At 42.0% G+C, this 19,593-nt stretch overlaps 1 protein-coding gene and 1 long non-coding RNA gene across 2 annotated transcripts; one reads left to right on the top strand and one right to left on the bottom strand.

Annotated features, from left to right (window-relative positions):
- Positions 1-460: 460 nt before the first annotated feature.
- Sh2d1b (SH2 domain containing 1B) lies at positions 461-18,218 on the bottom strand. Its single transcript, XM_031388812.1, has 4 exons — positions 17,827-18,218; positions 6,373-6,436; positions 2,557-2,719; positions 461-1,192 (listed from the first exon to the last, which is right to left on the bottom strand). The coding sequence occupies exons 1-4, from the start codon at positions 17,958-17,960 to the stop codon at positions 1,155-1,157; spliced, it is 399 nt and encodes a 132-aa protein (XP_031244672.1). The 5' UTR covers positions 17,961-18,218; the 3' UTR covers positions 461-1,154.
- LOC116103211 lies at positions 18,130-19,433 on the top strand. The gene is made up of 2 exons (XR_004123433.1): positions 18,130-18,211; positions 19,139-19,433. It is a non-coding gene; the product is annotated as an uncharacterized LOC116103211 (long non-coding RNA).
- Positions 19,434-19,593: the final 160 nt, after the last annotated feature.

Here is a 19,593-nt window from a genome sequence, read left to right as displayed (position 1 = left end):
AAAAAAAATTGATAAAAATAAATATTTTAATCACATTTACCAGAAGGCAGAGCTAGCAAAGTGATGGCTGCATGTGTTGAATTTGGAAAACTTAGGGGAAAATGTGGCCAGAAGAATGTTGGACAGAAGGTAAGCCTTAGAAAGAAGAGACAGAAGGCTAGCCCAAACTGAAGGGAAAGGGAGACAGGGCAACACAGGGATAATCTTTGTGCACTGCGCGGAAGCATCGCCCGTCTCTTTGTACTGTGTGGAAGCATCACCCCTCCATGAATATCTGATGGCCAGTAAGCAAAGGTAGGATTTGAAGGAGGGAAATCCAGCAGAGAAAGAAGAGAGGAACTCTGGGAAATAATTAGGCCAGGGAAGATTCTCTACTACCAAGTCTGGGAGGAAGTCAAAGGTATGACACTGAGGAGACATGTGACAGACGCGGAATGGAATAAATGGGTCAAATAAGTTACAATCTCCGTAGGAATTCTAGTTCAAGCCTTAGGCATTAATTTCATAAATAAACAAGCCAAGGAGTCATTCATTATTCAGGAACTGGGGCACAGGTGGAAAAGCCCGCAGTTACAGGGTGGGTCACAACCTCCATCAGGACCAGGACCTCACAGGTGGGGCGAACATGCTTGCTTCTTCAGTATCCCTAGATCCTGATTCTGCTGCTCAGGCTCCCTGCTCCACCTGACACAACCGGGCTCAATGGAGAGTCCGGGTAATGTGGATCAACCAATTGTTGAATTGATGAAGAAGCTGAGTCACAGAGCCACATGACAGGAACTCTGAAGTCACCATTAAGTACTTTTTCTGCTGTATGAAGTACTTGTTCTGCTTCATTTCCCATTGTCTTGTTGGAAGTTGTCAACCATGTAGGAGGGGAGCTGCCTCTAACTGGATAGGAGACTGGGTTATGGCTGTTCAACTTCAAGATAAAGGAGTAAGAGGTAAGTAGTGGCTTTGGAGCCTCTTGAGTGTGCCAGAAGGCAGACATGGGGGAAATGACTCCTCCAAGGCTGCAGAACAGATCTTGCTATCTGAATCAGAGAGTCTCAGTGGCCCACTAGAAGTAGGCATTTTAGATTCATATTTGCAGATGTGGCAGCTGAGAGCAGAGTCATCTCTTCTCTAGCTTGCCTTGCCCAATGTCCTTGTCTTTAAGGCAAGATGTCCACATACTCCTTATCAGTGTTCTCTGTAGAAAAAGCAAAGGACAGCCATGACATTTCAGTCCCAGAAGTCCCATCAGCCAGCTCCACCCCAAGAAAAGAAGATCAGGCCCAAAGCAGTGCCGATGGCACATCAGAGAGACATCTCCAAGGCTGCAGAGCCACTAGGAACTTTCTGGGCCAAAGAGGGGTTGCGTGACAAATGGAGCTCCCTTAATGCTTTTGTGTGTAAGTGTGTAGGTGTGTGTGGTACAGGTGCATATGCACATGGGTGCCTGTGTGTGCGGAGGCCAGAGGTTAACCTCGTATGTTGTGCTTCAGGTTTCACCTACCATATTTTTCGAAATAGGGTCTTCCTCTCACCTGGAGCTCACCAGGTTTCATGGTCAAGGAACATCCAACATCTAACTATTGTTGCCTCTGCAACACTGGGATGATAACGATATGCCACCATGTCCAAATTTTGAAAACCGTCACTTCTGAGGATCAAAGTCAGATCCATACACTTGAAAGTAAGCACTATAAAAGCCGGCTATTTCTCAAGCCCTTTTAATGTTTCCTAATTCTATAGATTTTGTTGGAAAAAGGCAGTGGGGCTCTGTCTGTGGCCGGGTCTACAGAAAATGATCAAATCGTAATGACCGCACAATCCCCTGAAAGGTGGTGAATCAACAGAAAGAAGACTAGGGGTCAGGCTTTATCTTAATCATTAAAATTCCACATTAATCTTTTTAGGGAAAGGAAATGCTTACCTTGGCAGTCTGAAGAGTGACTTTGCTCAGACAGAATACAGTGGAAATGGGTGCTTGCAGGCTCCCCGAGAACTCAGGGCCCTCACCTTTCTCCCTAGTTAGCAGATCTGCTGTCAGCACAGAGGCTGCCCACAGGCAACTCTAATCCCTCTCATGCAGAATGAAACCATATACAGAGAAATGTCTCTTGGCATCTGGGTTTAACTCAAAATTTACCTTAGTGGGCAGATGCTAGATTCTTTCAAACTGCAGGTAGATGATGAAGGCGAGGGTGAGCTTGCAATATGATCTAAGAGTCCTGTGAATAGACTTCCTTCACGAATACTGACCATCCCCCACTATTCTCAAGGGCTTCATACCTTTAGGGATATATGTGAAATAATTTGTCGCTGATCATTTTATAAATGAGTGCTTAGCAAAAAAAAATGGAGGGAAATGTAACAGGATAAGCCTTGGTAGGGGATTTGACATGATTTTCCCAGTGAAAACCTGTCCATGTGTGAGTTTATTCCCAAACTTGAATGGACTATGCATGGTCACAGAATGAACTCAAAGTCAGCCTTTTGCCCAGAACCTTCCCCTTGTCATTCCTGGATATGGGATTAGAGGCTCTTCTAAGCCTGTGTCAGGGCTCTTACCATAAACATTCAGCTCTAACTCCTCTCTTCTCCCTCTTGGGTATAGGTCATTTCTCATTATTGGGTTTGAAAGGGGAACCACCAATCCTTGATTCGGTTTTTCGTATTTGGAGACTAATTCCTGTAGGTTTGGAAAGATCTTTTTTGGAGTATCAGCCTCAGTCTGCAAAGACATAAGAAGGTCACTCTTAACTGATCCACCAACCAAAGAGTGAGCAGGGCTTGACCTAGGCCCCCTGCAAATATGTGTAGCAGAAGTTCACCTTGATCTTCGTGCAGGTCCCTGGACAGCTGAAGCTGAGGCTATCCCTGAATCTGTTGCTTGTCTGAGGATCCAGTTCCCCTATCTGGGCCCCCTTGTCTGGCCTCACTGGGAGAGGCTGCATCTAGTTCTGCAGTGACATGAGGTGCAGGGGTGGGGGTGGGGCAGGACCCCTCAGTGGAGAAGGAGAGGGGAGAGTGGTGAAAGTTCTGTGTGAAAGAGTACTGGGAAGAGAGGGGAGTGACTGATATTGGGATACAAAGTGAATAAATTAATTTTTTAAAAAAGAAGGTCACTTCGTAATGCAACCTTGGGTAAAATGTAACACTTCTTACAACAACGGGTTTTAGGGCTCCTTCTGAGAATCCACAAGCAGAAACTAAGATGCCAACAACTCAGACGGGGTTCTCTCACCAACTGCAGTTCCCAGAGGTTCCTCATTCTGAAGAGGAACCCCTTATCCTAGCTACTCTGTATATAGGTGACTTCTATTCAAAGGTCCTCCTCTGTATTGAGCAAGCCCCATTACTGGCAATTTGTCTGGAGTGGTTCTTATCCACTGTAAACGGTCTCCAAGACTGACACCAGACTCTGCCATGTTACCAGCCTTTGCTGAGTTAGGGGGCTCCTGATAGAAAATGCAAAATATGCAATTGACTTATAAGATAAGATGCATGTAGATGCTCCGTAGAGTGCAGTTAAGAGAACCAAATTCCAGTTTATCCTGAGAGCATGATGCCAACCGTGACTGGGGAAAACCACAGACCTCTTTTCTGGTTAGCAGCTAGAAATAAAATCCTCTTTTCTGTTAGGATCCTACAGAAGGAATTTAAAAACAAAAAGAATTTCTTCCCCTGCTTTTTTGTAAGTTTTTTTGTTTGTTTGTTTGTTTGTTTGTTTGTTTGTTTTATCATCGCTATGGTGGTTCTATGGCCTTAGCATTGGCCAACAGAGATGCTTGGATGGTTGAAAGGAGCTTTTTGGAAGTGCATGCTCAACCTCCATAGCAGAGATGGGAGTGCTTCAGTGAGCCTTCCTTTAGTGGAGCCACTTCAGCTCTAGCCACCACCGCAAAGCTGCCCCTGGTCACATGCCCCTCTGTAGCTAAGTTATGTGCTTAGTGGGGGGAGCTCCGCCCCTGGTTACATGCTTATGTGCTTAGTGGGGGGAGCTCTCCATTTTGTTCAGAATAGGGACCAAACAGATTCTGAAGGAATATCCAGAATTCCCCAGTGTATACAAGAAAAAGGAAAAATATGTTTCAAAATAGCCTAGTTTATAGAAGGCATTTTATTTTTGAGGTAATTTCAGAGGCATATAAACTGGAGAAATAATAAAACTAAGATTTCTATATATTCCCCATTCGTGTTCTATATATTTTATTTGTTTGCCCATTCATTCTCTCTAAAATATGTAAAAACACACACAGACACGCAGACACACACACACACACACACACACACACACACACACAAATATATGTTCTGTTTTTGAGACAAAATTTCATGTAGCCCAAGCAGGCCTCAAATGTCTTACACAGTTAAGGATGACTTTGAACTTCTGGTCTCCTGCTTCTATGTCTTGAGTGCTATGATCACAGGGGTGAACCACCATAGCCACTGTACAGATGTATATTCAATTTAAAAAAATGCTTTCATGCCTGACCCTTTGGTATTCAATACCTGCTTGGTGTGCTTTTCCTAGGCAAGACCATTCCTCTCAGCATCCTTTAGTTTCCTGTAATTCTTTATGTACACCCAAGGCCTCTTGAGCTTCCCCTCACCCATGCTGGTGTGCCTGTCGGAGTCGACTTTGTTCAAGTCATGTTCAGGCAGCCATGTTAGTGAAACTTTATGGCTACACGTAACCTTACACAGATGAGTAGGTTATATTTATGTATTTAGGTAGGTGTGTGTGTGTGTGTGTGTGTGTGAGTGTATGTGTGTGTGTATATGCCTGTGCATGAACATGTGTGTATGTGTGTGTGCATGTGAGTGTGTGTGTGTGTGTGTGTGTATGTGTGTGTGTATGCCTGTGCATGAACATGTGGGGAGGTGTGTGTGTGCATGTGTGTGTGGAGGAGGTGAATAATAACAATATAAAAAGAAGCCCTGAGGCTGGGCAGTGACACATGCCTTTAATCCCAGCACTTGGAAGGCAGAGACAAGCAGATCTCTGTGAGTTTGAGGCTAGCCTGGTCTACAGAGTGAGGTCCATTACAGCAGAGTCTACACCGAGAAACCTTGTCTCAGAAAGAAAAACAACAAAACAAACTAAAAACAAAACAAAACAAAACAAAACTGTGAGTCTTCCCACATCAAATTAAACAAAAAAGGCCATGAGTTAAGAAGAGAAGAGGGATGAGTTTATAAGAGTGTCTGATGGGAAGAAAGATAGAGGCAACACTATAATCTCATTATATCATATTACATAATTATATATTATAGTCTCAAAAATATTCAAGAATATTTGAGGAATCAGGTTGAAGGCATGGTATTTCTTTAACTAATTCTAAGTACTTCAGTAGTCCAAAAAGCAAAGACCTTGTACCACCATATTTTAATGTTTCAAATGAGACAATTAAGTTTTGTAAAGTACTAATTACTAATCTTGTTTGAATTCTAAAATTAAGTTTCAGCAGTTGGCTTAAGGATGTCCTTACAGCAAAAGAAACAATAGATGCTTAAGTATTTTAGGGATTGTTGTATGTTTTAATCTCTTTCTGATCTTCACAGTAAACAAAAGCATATTGAAGATCTTTTTCAGGTTGTATTTTCAGATTTTATGTTGGTAATTAAGAATTCTATTACATTTGTTATACTTACTTCTTAAAGCAGATAACTAAATGCAAAAGAAGCAAAGGCATTTCCCTGTTGAATTCACAGTAAATCAGAAAAACTAAAAGGAGTTCCTACAGCATCCAGCTGTTTAAGATATGCTTGACTCTTGAACATGTGAGCCTCTTCTCACTTGCCCCCCCCCCCCACTCTCATCCTGGGATATGGGTTAGTTTTCTAATTCAAAAACAGTTTTGATTGGGCAGTGGTGGCGCACGCCTTTAGTCCCAGTACTTGGGAGGCAGAGGCAGGCGGATTTCTGAGTTTGAGACCGGCCTGGTCTACAGAGTGAGTTCCAGAACAGCCAGGGCTACACAGAGAAACCCTATCTTGAAAAACAAAAACAAAAACAAAAAAACAAAAACAAAAAATCCAGACCCCCAAACAGGAAACCCCCAGACAGGGTTTCTCTGTCTAGCCCTGGTTGTCCTAGACCAGGCTAGCCTCCAACTCAGAGAACTCTTCCCACCTCTGCCTCCTGATGGCTGGGATTAAAGTCATGTGCTGTACAACTGTTTTAAATGGAGTTCAGGCCCATGTGTTTCACCTTTACATGTGAGGGCTTGGCTGTCTCTTCATTTTGGAGGAAAGAGCCAGGGTTATTAAAATGTGAAATACAGTTCCAGCAATGTTTCTCTCAGGGAGAGACAGAGCTCATTGCTTATCTAACTTGGTATGGCACTCCTGCTTTGGCAGTCCTTACGTATGTAGTCTTACCTCTATCCTGTAATATCCATGTTTCTCTCTGAAGATTCGGTAGCTGTAGACAAGCTTTTTAAACCTGTGGGAAAATGGCTCTGTGAATCATAAGGTTCTTTTGTACAAATCTCTATGATGGCTGTCTTCATACTTTAGACACAATGTGTTTTTCAGTCTTAAATCCCAAGAAGGAACTGGACATTCCTAGATCCTCTCAGCTGAAGTTGAAAGACAGAAGGGTTTGGTATTTAAACACAGAGCCTCAATGAGATGATGGAGTGTGAACTCTATCTAGCAAAGGAGAAGAGCGGAAAGAGTTAAGATCCTTGTGACAATCTGACCTTTGCCAGGAAGTACAACCTCTTTCCCTCACCCACTTCTCAAGACAATCTCAAGGGTGGCTCAGGGATTGTCCTGCTAGCACTTTTCATCAGTTAGAAATGATTTTGTCTCAATGTTCACAATGGCATTACAAGATAACTTCTTTTAGTGTTTACCACTGTAGGAGAAGGTCATTTCACTGTGACTCCCTAGAGGAAAGAGACGGGCTATTTCCGAGTGGTGTGTGCATCATTACCAAGACAGTGTGAAATACTCTGAATGTTGATAGTCAGAAGCAAAATTCTCCTAGTCACAAATGACCTTTTCCTGCTCGTTTCTAATAGTAACTGTTGGGACTCAGACCCAGGAAAATCCAGCTAAGGTATTAAATAAATCAAAGCAGACCCATCTTCCAGGTTCTCCCAGCATCCCCTAGTCCCTTCCTCAAACTTTCCAACCAAGGGGCCGGGCTTCCTCTTCCCCAGAAGAATCTCCTCCCTATGGAATGAAGACATTTTGTTCTCCTTCACTCCCTCCTCCTCCCCTCTCTCTCCTCCCCCTCTTTCTTTCTCTCTCTCTCTCTTCTCTGTCTCTCTGCATGTGCATGCTCATTCTCTCTTTCTCTCTTTTTTCTGTTTCTCTCTTTCACTTCCCCCTCTCCTCTGTCTCCCTCTCCATGGAGACTTCCTGGACCCTAGTTCCTTGGGGCCAGTGGCTTCCCAATAAACTAAGCCTTTACAGACTTTAGCTTGAATGAACTCAATTCACTGGCAGAGAATAACTTATCAATAGTCATTGTTTTTTTCCATATCCCACGTGAATTCATTGTTTTACACATGAATAAATACACCAGATGTGATGCACCATGTTTTCAAGTGGGGTGGAGCGGGGCGGGGGCAGCTGAACATGGGTCTAAGGAGCAAGTCAGTCAGCAGCTTTTCTCTGTGGTTCCTGCCCTGACTTTGCTGAATGATGAACTGAGATCTGGAATCATAAACCAAATACGCTATTTTCTCCTCAAGTTGCTCTTGGTTATGTTATAAACCAGGCATTCTCCCAGCCTGCCTTCAGTGGCTCAGCAATCGGCAGCTTACATTATCACCTATCCACTGCGTGTCCAGTGTATGTCCACTGTAGCTATGAGTCCTGTATTCTCCTATGCAGCATGCACACACCCTTTGAAAGGTCCTTCACTACGTCATTGGCCCTCTATCGATCATCTGTCTCTGTCTTTCTCTTTGTCTCTTTGTCTCTATCTCTGTCTCTCTGTCTGTCTGTCTCTGTCTCTCTGTCTCTCTCTCATGCCCACTCTGAAAATGCCTTTGCCTCATACCATCCAATAAACCTCTTGCATTACACCTATGGCATGGTGTGATTTGTTATTGGCATACCTTGGCCTAGACCCACCAAGGTACCTCTACCACTTAATCCTGACAGTCATGGTGTTTATCAAAGCAGTAGAAAACAAGTCAATACATTTATCTTGCTTAGATTACTTACCCATCATTACATTATCATTACTTCACTTCCTTTAATACTCAGGTGAGACATATATGTGTGTGTGTGTGTATGTATCACATATGTGATTCAACTGTGATGATTTGAATATGCTTAGCCTAGAGAATGCCACTATTAGAACTGTGGCCTTGATGGAGTAAGTATGGACATGTTGGAGGAAGTGTGTCACTCTGGGATGGACTTTGAGACCCTCCTCTTAGCTTCCTGGAAAACAGTAGTCTTCTACTGGTTCCCTTCGGAGCAAGATGTAGAACTCTCAGCTCCATCTCCAGCACATTGTTTGCCTAGACGCTGCCATGTTCCTGCTTGATGATAATGAACTGAACCTCTGAACCTGTAAGCCTGCCCCAATTAAATGTTGTCCTTTTATTAGGGTTGCCTTGGTCATGGTGTCTTTTTACAGCAATAGAAATCTTAAGACAGGAAATAACCAGTTTTCTGAGTGAAAATATGTTGTTTAGTATGTATGGCATATTGTGTGTAGTTTGAACAGCATTTTAAATTTACATAGGGTTATTACAACATAATTTTATCATAAATCAAGGAATATATACACTTATACTTATTTTTTTTTTTTACCATCTTTGCTTTATTTACTCATTCGGCAAACTAGAACTTCAATTAAGCTCAACTCTGTTGCTTCCCAGAAGAGAGCTGGGAAGCGAATATGGCTGTGTAGATTGGCTTTGTGTTAAGACTGTTACCCTCCGCTCTTCATCTCCCTCTTGTCCCACCCCTTTAAGACAGGGCCTCAACATGTAACCCTACTAACCTGGAATTCACTGGATAGACCAGAATGGCCTGGAACTCACAGAGAACTACATGTCTCTGTTTCTAAATTCTGAAATAAAAGACCTATGCTACCCTGACCGGCTTCACTTAAACAACTTCTTCTTCTTCTTCTTCTTCTTCTTCTTCTTCTTCTTCTTCTTCTTCTTCTTCTTCTTCTTCTTCTTCTTCTTCTTCTTCTTCTCCTCCTCCTCCTCCTCCTCCTCCTTCTCCTTCTTCTTCTCCCTCCTCCTTTTCCTTCTTCTTCTCCTTCTTCTTCTCCCTCCTCCTTTTCCTTCTTCTTCTCCTTCTTCTTCTTCTTCTTCTTCTTCTTCTTCTTCTTCTTCTTCTTCTTCTTCTTCTTCTTCTTTTTTGTTTTGTTTTTGTTTTTTTGTTTTGAGATAGGGTTTCTCTGTATAGCTCTGGCTGTCCCAGAACTTGCTCTGTAAAAAACCATTTATTAAAAATTAAAGATTATTGAACCTAAATATTTAATTAGTTTAAGATATTTCAAAAGGGTCTGAAGAGATGGCTCAACACTTAAGAGCAGTTGTAGAGGACCCAGGTTCAGTTTTCAGCTCCTGCATTGACAGTTCATAGCCTCCTATACTTCAGTTCTAGGGACTTACTCTTTCTTCTGTCCTCTGTGGGCACCAGGCACACTCATGGTATACATATTCACATGCAGGCAAAAACTTGAACACTAGAAATAAATGCATCTTTAAGATAAAATATTAACGATCCATGAGTATATAAACCAAGGAAAAACATAAAGTAATAAAATACCTAATTATTTTTAACGATTAAAGAAAATTATTACAAATAATTACAAACTGGGGTCTAGGAAGATGGGTCACTGTTTAAGGCACATTTAATGTAAAGTGTGAGGACTGGAGTTTGGATTCCCTAAAAATCCACAGACTTCCAAGTGGGTGTGGCTGATATCCTGTAACTCCAGCCTCAGAAGGAATAAGTAGAGACAGGGCATCCCCAGGGCAAGGTTTCTGGTAAGTAAAGAGCTATAATAAGGGCAGGATGCCCTTTCACACTTTCCTGTACCAAGCCACCAGATTCCCATATTTGGACACTTCCTCATTCCTGAGGCTGGCTACCAAGGTCTAGCTATCAGCATTCTTTATTTGACTACACTGACCAACAGATCCAAGCAGGGCTTACCAGTTTACTCTAGCACAGACTTCCCCATTTTCTCCTTAAAAACCATTGCAGAGACTCTTGCTGCTGCTTCAGCCCACTCAGATTCAGTCACCCTGTCTCTTTTCTCTCTTGCTTAATAGAGGATCTCTTTGTGTTGGAAATTGGTGTCTGAGCATGATATGTGCTTAATCCTTTGTCCCACAGGGTCTCTTCAGGAAGACTAGTTTCATTTGTCAGCTCTGGGCTTGACTGAGAGGGTCTGCCTCAAGGAGTATAGTGAAAGCTATTCCAGAGGATTCTCTACTTCAACTTCAGGCCTCCATGTGCATGAGACACCCCACACACTCTCAAACAGAACCAAATTAAAAAAAAAATCATTGAACAATGATTGAAAACTTCATAAACCTAATATGCTCCTATCAGTCACAGAAAAAAAAAACCAAAGAAAATAGCTTTATTCAAATGCAAATTTAGTTACACACTAAGGAAGGGCAGAAGAGGGGATGAAGGGAGGGAAAGTCAAAGAAGAAAGGACTGCTGGAGGAAAGCTGGAAGAAGGGGAGGTTCATCAGGGGGTTCAATGCGTACAAAGGAATTGCCTTTGTGTAGATTTTCAGCTATTGAGTAGAGGACTGTCAGTTATTGAAAAGCTTTATTTACTTTGTCTGTGGAACACTAATACAGGAGCTCCACACACCCCCCAAAACTTTCTTGCTTATTCTTCTTTAATAATCTGGTCATATTTATGCAACTGTGAAAAGATCATTCATGAACATTTTGAATTTTAAAAGGATCGATATTTTTGTATCGAAAGCAAGTTACAGAAGCCAGGAATGATATAGTACCTGATTTTAATCCCACCACTCAGAAAGCAGAGGCAGGCAGATCTCTCTTGAGTTTGAGACTAACCTGATTTATATAGTGAATTTCAACACAACCAGGGCTATGTAGAAGGAAGAGGAGGAGGAGGAGGAGGAGGAGGAGGAGGAGGAGGAGGAGGAACAAAAAGGAAGAGGAGGAAAGGAAAGAAAGAAAGAACAAATGGCAAATGAACTAGTTACAGGTTTTGTTACCTAAACCTCTAGTGATGTAAATGGGAGCCTTCCAGATTCCCATTGTTTACTGACTGTTCCACTCTTTATAGAAACTCAAAACAAGACAAATGAACATAGGAAAAAAGTTAAGCCCTAAGGACTTCTTACTTTTTCATCAACCTCTTGACACTCAGTATTTGGACAGCAAAAGGTATACTTTCTTTAGCAATTCTTTCAGGGGTTTATCTTATTCAACATACAGAAAAAAGTATATCTTTTAAGAAACTGATTTCAAGCTGGGCAGTGGTGGTGCATGCCTTTAGTCCAAGCACTTGGGAGGCAAAGGCAGGCGGATTTCTGAGTTTGAGACCAGCCTGGTCTACAGAGTGAGTTCCAGGACAGCCAGGGCTACACGGAGAAATCCTGTCTTGAAAAACAAAAACAATAACAAAAACAAAAACAAAAAAAAAGAAAGGAAGAAACTTCAAATGTCAATCTAAGAGATTTTAGTTCCTGATTTCTTTTCCCCTGTGGGTTTGAGAGGGAGGGGTGGGGCGTGGGAAAGAGGTAGTCAGAGGTAGTTTCCTGTGCGCAAAGGAGCTGATGGGCACTTGGTACTTTCCTGCTTTAATAATCCTGGGTCTTCATATAAAGCTATGTTTCTTACCATCATTTCTGTTGCTGGGATAAAGTACAATGCCAAAAGCAACTGGGGGAAAAAGGGTTTATTTTAACTCATTGTTCCAGTTTATAGTTCATCATTGTAGGAAAGTCACACTGAGAGGAGCATAAGGCAATTGGTACTACATCCATAGTCAAGAAGGAAAAGGTAAGAAAATAATGTATCGACATTTGTACTTAGTTTAGTTCCTTTACTCTTACACAGTTCAAGACTCTGTCTAGGGAATGGTGCCACCCACAGTGGGTGAGCTTTCCACTCCAATGAATATAATTACGATAATTTCCCATAGACGTGCCCACAGATCAACGTGATCTAGACAATCCTTCCTTAAGACTCTCTTCCAAAGTGATTCTAGATTGTGTTATATTGACATTTAAGACCAAATATCAGACTATGATAAGACAGTAAAGATATCACAGTACACTAACAATTAACATGCCAGAATAAGTGGACCACATGCCATGTTTGCTTCTCAGGGGTCTGCACCAACAGCTGGTGATACAAGTTGCTGAGTTCAGGGCATTGAGAATCTCAAGTGCAATGTATTGAGATGGAGCAAAGGAGTCAGACTTTCGGAAAAAACAAACAAAACACTACCCACTACTATCCAAAACCTGTAATTAACATGTTGAACAAGTTTTTAAAGACCAGAATCACAACGTCTGATTTATCTACTCTAACAAAATGCCTGACTCTTAATACAGACCCAGTATACAAGTCTTGACCTACATAGAATGTGCTGAGCCTATATGAAGAAATCTTACCAGGAGATTTTGAAAGAACAGTTCATCAAATAAAGAAAGCTGCAATGTTTTAATGTTTTTAAACAGAAAGTCCACTGGTAAAATATTTTTATTGAACTATATTTTAGCTGTGTTCCTAGATCCAACTTAATCCTGAATTCCAGATTCGTTTATCTACCTTTTGCTTCACATCTCCTTTTGTATACCCATGAGTTATCTTGGACCTGATGTGACGAATATCCCATCATCACTCCTGTGTTGGATACTCTGTGTCCCACATCCTCTTTCCAACCTTCTCTGGGTTGTACTTTGTTCTGATGTTTATGAACTCCAACTATTCATTTAGTTCATGTTTCTTCATTGACCACCCTTCCTTACTCTACTTCTGGAAATGCTGCTCGTATGTGTGTCTCCCTTGGGCTGAGCCTCACCAGAAGCACCAAATTCATCTTCCAAGACCATAATGTAAACATGATATTCTGTCTCTGGCTTAAGCAAGCAAATGTTGAATCCATTTGCAATGTTAAAAAAAAAAAATGTGCTTGCTGTCTTTTTCTAAGAATCAGGGACTGAGGTCATGGAATGCTAATTCATGGAATAACCAAAAGAGAACCTGGAGTAAACGGCTGAATTTATATGTAAATAAAGACTAGGCCTTGGTCTGCTAGAGCTGAGCTCTCTGGAGATCTTCAGAAAAAGTTGTCTCAAACAGAACACAGGCTGTCAGCTTGTTCCTCATGATTGACTTTGAGTCCTGTTTTTCACCACTCTCAAATAGCCTCTCCTGAACCTTTCTCTAAGCCGAGCCTGGCCCTTGGCAGAAATCTAGTTCAATGGGTAGAGTGCTTTCATGAGGCCCTGAATTCTATCTATAATACAACAAACACTTGGTATAATGGTACACCTATAATCCTGTTTCTTGGAAGACCAAGGCAGAAGGATTACTATGAGTTTCAGGTTAACCTGAGCTAGAGTATGAGATTCTCTGAATAAATAATAAGTAAGGAGAGAGAGAGAGAGAGAGAGGGAGAGAGAGAGAGAGAGAGAAAGAGAGAGAGAAATAAGAAATAAATAAACTATGTCTGCACTGATCGCTGAGATAGGGGAAGAAATCATATGAAACTGGCTACATTGGTTTTGGCTGGTAGACAGTTTTCTTGTGGCATGGCAAGGACAATGATGACTCAGTGCAGGGGTGTCTAACAGTTCCCTAAATATGAAGAGGAATGAGAACTAGGAGAAGGCCAATGACACAGAGTTTGAGAAATGGTTCTTCTCATCAAACATCTTGTATATCCATCAGTGGGCTATGCAGAAAGATAGCGACGTCTACCCAGGAGGAGAAGAGATATGACTCTAGAAGCAATGTTATTACTGGTTCTAGTAAACCCTCAAAAGATGAGACTATTTCCATATAACTTAAAGCTTCTTAGTACAATGTTCAAGACCATTCATGAGAACACTACAATTTCGACACTCTGGAAGGTAAAATTCACTGTGTCTGACATCTAGCCAAAATTTGGCAGGCGCAAACAAAGACAGAAAGTAGAATTAATAATAATAACAAGTAAACCAATAATAAAAAGGTAATCAATAGAAATAGACTCAGGAATGATACAGATAATAGAAGAAGCAGACAGGGTGATAACACAATATTATTCTAGATGAATACGAATCTGGAAGAAATATGAAAATATAAAGATAACGATGATACAAAAAATTAAAAAGTAAAACTAAAAAGAGCAAGATGAAACTCAGGTAAAAGGCCACTGAGTCTGAAAGGGAGAATATCTTAGACGGGTTAAATCTCACAGAAAAAAAAAGCACTTGAAAAGGCTCGACCCTCTTAGTTTCATTTATTTTGAACTTCAGCATGGGCTAGCCTTGGAAATCCTCATTTGATGCTGAAGCATGAAGCACCATGTGTAGATCTTGGTTAATCTTATACTAACAGCATTATACTATACAGATACCACATGTCCTTATTATTAAACCACAAGGGGACCCCCGAAAACTTTCAATATTTGAGTCTGTTGACATCTGTCTTTTTCCTGCCCTTGCTTAGAAAGTATGTCAGTGAAAGTTGGTGTTGTGTTTGTCAATGTGCATGACAAAATTCAAATTGTCTAGATTTTTAAAGAGGCAAAATTTAAAAGATGTATGTACAAAAATGTTAATTGGTCCAGCCTATATCTAACCCATCACATAAAATGCAAAATAAAAATTGGAAATAGCTATATATAAATGATAAGAATTGCAACCTGCTTCTCAGTTGTGAAGAGACGATAGCGGCAGCTTTGTTGGGCTGGAGAGATGGATGGCTCAGTCAGTAAAGGGCTTCTGTGCAAGTGTGAAGGACTGAGTGCGGATCCCCAGCGTCTGTATGAATGCTGAGCCTGGCATTGTGTGCTTGAGGAAGAGGGGGGCGAGAAGGATCGCAGAGGATGGCTGGCAAGCTAGTCTGGCCAAATCAGTAAGCTCCAGGATCAATGAAATAGAGACCCTGTCTCCAAAAGTAAGGTGGAGAGCAATTGAGGAAGATGCTTGACGTAACTTCTGGCCTCCACATACACATACTAACGTGTATGTGTATACTACCCCCACACTAACATGTGTACACAGATACACACACACACACAATGTACAGAGAAAAACAGGTTAAAAACTGTCATGTGCCAAGAGCCATTTGTTATATATACAGTTCTAATATGTGCATGGCAAAAGGTTTGCTGATATGTGTACTTATATAAATATACATGACTTCTGAAGGTAGAGGAAATGAGTTCTGCTTTTGTTTTTATGTGTCTTTAGTTTTTCTCTTTTTTCTCCTCTTCCTCCTTCTCTCTCCCTTAATCCCTTCCCTCCCTCTCTTTCTTATTTTCTTGTCCTTATGATAGTATCTCATGCCATATTCCAGGCTGAAACTCACTGTGTCATCCAGACTGGCATCAAATTCAGGACACTCCTCCTATCCCAGATTCCAACATACTGAGAACACAGGTAAGACACACCATGTCCAGCTTTAAATTCTATTTTGAGAATTTCTGTTTATGCTGTGGTTGACCTCAGAGCCTTGTGCATGCTAGCCACTGAGCTACACCCAGCCCTTTGCAAATCTCTTCAGCACTCTTAAAGGGAGTTTGCATGTCTTAATATAGATTGTTTAGATTACTGCTTTTCTTTCTGAACTCTTTGCCATTCTTTCTCAGAATTTGGGAGTTGCAAATGAGTCTCTGGTGACAGAAAGGCACTACCTCAATTCCTCCCATTGCAACACAGTACCTGCAGCTTCTCCATGGCTACAGAAAGTCTACCCTTCCCTTGACAGACTCTTTCCAGGGATGAGTCCTTTTCACCCACTAACATCTATCCTGTCTCAACTACAGGCTGCAAAGGCAGACTCAGTTTCAATTTCCTCCTTTTCACAGAGTCACACACCACACACACACTTCACACGTTGAGGTTTTCTAGCCCCACTTGTTGAGAAGTCAGATGCCACTTCTGGTCTGTGTGAACTGGAGCTCTCTAGTCAAGCTGGAAGGTAGATGTTCTCTGAGGCTTCCTTCCCTTTTCAACAGTTCCTCTTCCTGTCCTCCTCTGTTTGTTTGTTTATCTATCTATCTATCTATCTATCTATCTATCTATCTATCTATCTATCTATCTATCTATCTATCTATCTATCTATCTATCCATCCATCCATCCATCCATCTATCTACCCATCTATCTATCTATCTATCTACCCATCTATCTATCTATCTATCTATCTATCTATCTATCTATCTATCTATCTATCTATCTATCTACTTAATTTTTTTCAACAGTGTGCCATAGAGCTCAGGTTAGCTTCAAACTTACTATGTAGCCAAATCTGGCCTTGAACTCCTGGTCTTCTTGACTCTGCCTCTCAAAGGCTGGAATTGATTGCAGGCATACGTTGCCATGTCTAGGTAAATGGTCCCTTCCTTCCGTTCTTTCTCCCTTCCTCCCTCTTTCCTTTTTCCATCTATGCCTCCCTCTTTTCTTTCTACTCTTTGGAATTTTGACACAGGGCTTCCACCTATAGCCCAGGTTAGCAAATCTGAACTGGGAGGTTCACAAGCATGAGTCTCCACTCCTGGATTCTCTCCTTTACATATTACAAGTCTTCCTTTCTTCACTGGCTCTGGGACAGCTCAGAAGTCCACATAGTTCAGTAAAGGACTTGTCTCCTGCAAGTAGGAGGGCATTTTTTCTATTGCCCTGCCCTCCGCCATGAGCAGTTATTTCTCATCTCCCATCCAGAACTGCAATGGTTTAGCGCTCTGACCCCTCAGCTTCAGTACTTTCTCCTCATCAATTTAAGTTCTGAAACCCAGCACTACCATTCATCTGCTCAGTATGGCCCCAGGTAAAGTGAGGGTCCACCTGGCTGTATCATATGCTGGCAGATGTCATCATGCAGAGGGAAAGACCACATGGAGAAATAGTATGGCCAGTCTTATTCATTTGATAATGACACTGGTAGAAATAACTGAGTGTCCCCTGAGATTCTTCGTAGGGTTATAGTTCCAAAGGCCCTATGGTATCCCTTAGGTTCCATCATGTAAAGATCTTACCATCTTTTCACATCACTACATGGGGACCATGACTGTGACACACAAACTACTGATGGATACATCAAACAAACAAAAAAAAATGAACACCTGGATATTCCAAGTAGCTTGAAAGCTAAGATAGACCTAATTTCTCTCTCACAGCTGTTTCTTTGGCACCATGTACAGAAACAAAGTTCTCTCCCTATGTAACAACTAATAATGACAATCACTTTTATGGCAAAAGGCCCTCTGACCTTTTGTCAGGCTATAAGAAGCACAAATGTTCTCTCCTCCCTTTACCAACCTGAAAACGTATGAAATATTAGCATTTTAAATACTGCAAGTAAATACAGCCAACCAACCTGTTATGCTATAATAAAGCCCCCCTGGCCTTCTCCACATCACATGAAGAGATATTGAGAGAAGATGCTGGTCTATGAGTTCTTTTTCCCCATCACCTTCTCTCTTTCCTTACTTGTCTACTCTCTTCTGTTGTCTCAGACTCTGCTCATGTGGCATACACAACTGAGAGAGGAAGGCAGGTAGAAGAGCTGGATAGAGACATCCTCTGTCCTCTCCTGCCTGGCTCATTACCATTCCAAAGTGGAATGAGATAAAAATCCCTGAATGTATGGCTGCCATCAGGGTTCACCTGCATGAAAATGAGGGTACTCACGAGACACAGAGGCACAGGGCTCCTGGCACAGACTCGCTGTCTCTTATCAGAAAGTTGCCATCCACCCTTCCCTTGAGGAGCAGGGCTTCACACTCTTGCTTGGTCAGGCGGCCATGGTAATAAGGCAGATCCATGGAGGGTTTGTTATGCTTAAACTGTCCTGTCACCCTGAGATCCAGTTCCAGGCTAAGGAGGCACTATGAAGAGGAAAGTGGAGAGAGGAGTGGAAGGGAAGTGTCCCTTCCTCCAGTGTGGTCTATACAAATGAGGTTGCTCTGTGGGGTTCAGTCAGCTTTACAAGACACAGGAAATAAGAAGTGGGGAGATGGAGTGACCACGAACTTCAGCCCAGGGGTGGGTGGCTCAAGTATGACTCAACAAGTGGGTGAGTATACCTTCCGTCTCAGTCAGTGCTGTTTGTGGCTGCAGCAGCAACACCAAAGGCAAGCTCCCTAGGTCCAGGTTACAGCATGCCTCACACAAGTTTTCTCCTTTTATGGCTTTGTGTGCTCCCCAGGGACCATCCCGCTAGCCCTGCTGTACTAAGTAGTGTGCTCCCCAGGGACCATCCCGCTAGCCCCGCTGTGTACTAGGTATCCGTTTGGGCTTTCCCTGATTGAGTTCTGCATTAAATGGCCATCTGTTCAAAAGTTAAGCTTCCCTAATGAAAGTTGAGAAATGCACTGCTCTGTGGATAGATTAAGTCATTAGGAGTTGGTTTAATACCACATCCATTTAACAAAGTAATAGTAGTGCGTTCTCCCCTAAGTACAAGGACCTCCCTAGCCATGAGTTCTGGGCCCCGTTAACACTGTCAAGCATGAATTTCTGTTTTGGCGTATCCATCATAGAGGACTACTTAGATATGTGTTTAAGCCAATAGGAGGAAGTCTTTATTAACTAGCCAGAAAATACACCGGGCGTTTGGGATCCCAGTGTATCCCTGATCATTTTGGGGCATGACCTTTTTAAGCACAAAACCACATCCTGGGTTAACACGCTTCAGCAAGAACAGTTGGCTTGAAGCAGTCATATAGAGGGCAGAACGCAAGGTTAGTACCTTTAGAGACCTTACCAGGCCTTTGGACTTTAAAGGATTAGGTCTCCGTTTTTGTATTGGCCAAGTGGTTCTTAACCTGTGTGTCATGGGTCGTACATCAGATATTTACACTATGATTCATAATAGTAGCAAAATTATAGTTATGAAGTAGCAATGGAATAATGTTATGGTTGGGGCTCACCACAATATGAGTAGCTGTATTAAAGGGTCACAGCATTAGAGAGGTTGAGAACTGTCGCCTCCCCCCTTCAGCTCAGCCTTCTGACTCTGGCAGTTTCCGCTCGAGGCTGCTACCTGGAGAGCTAAGACTCTGCAGACTGTCAGGTGTCTCTGAAGAAAGCTGTCCAGGAAGTTCACGCTGTGATAAGACAACGCCCACTGCCTGAAGGCATCTGCAGACATCCAAGCCGCTGGTAACCTTCGCTCCTGACTCCTTCCACAGTGTTTATATTATGCAAATATCATTGTAACCTAAAGATTCGGTGTACCTATATATATTCTGGACATTGTGAGTAAAGATACGAAGCCTTGATTGGGGCACAACTTGGCTTTGTGTTTTCTCTTGTTCTTGAACCCTATATTTCAGGTCCTTTAGTCCTTCACCTGAGGGAACCCAAGTTATTGAAACTGCGGGACGGTTTCAGAGAACCACTGTTTTGGTATGTAGCTGTACCAGTATTATGAGTTTTATTTCCTGGATGGCATTT

This window comes from Mastomys coucha, unplaced genomic scaffold, assembly GCF_008632895.1.
Source record: "Mastomys coucha isolate ucsf_1 unplaced genomic scaffold, UCSF_Mcou_1 pScaffold1, whole genome shotgun sequence".
Classification (NCBI taxonomy): Eukaryota; Metazoa; Chordata; class Mammalia; order Rodentia; family Muridae; genus Mastomys; species Mastomys coucha.
The sequence above is the reverse complement of the archived record's forward strand: the minus strand, read 5'-3'. Positions and strand labels throughout refer to the sequence as shown.

What these genes read in the sequence shown, in the direction of transcription:
- Sh2d1b (XM_031388812.1), bottom strand. Translation starts at nt 17,960, where the DNA reads ATGGATCTGCCTTATTACCATGGCCGCCTGACCAAGCAAGAGTGTGAA. An exon ending in GCCCTGTGCCTCTGTGTCTC is followed by an intron (nt 6,437 to 17,826) that starts GTGAGTACCCTC and finishes ATTTTCCCACAG; the next exon opens with GTTTAAAAAGCTTGTCTACA. An exon ending in ATGGATATTACAGGATAGAG is followed by an intron (nt 2,720 to 6,372) that starts GTAAGACTACAT and finishes ATGTCTTTGCAG; the next exon opens with ACTGAGGCTGATACTCCAAA.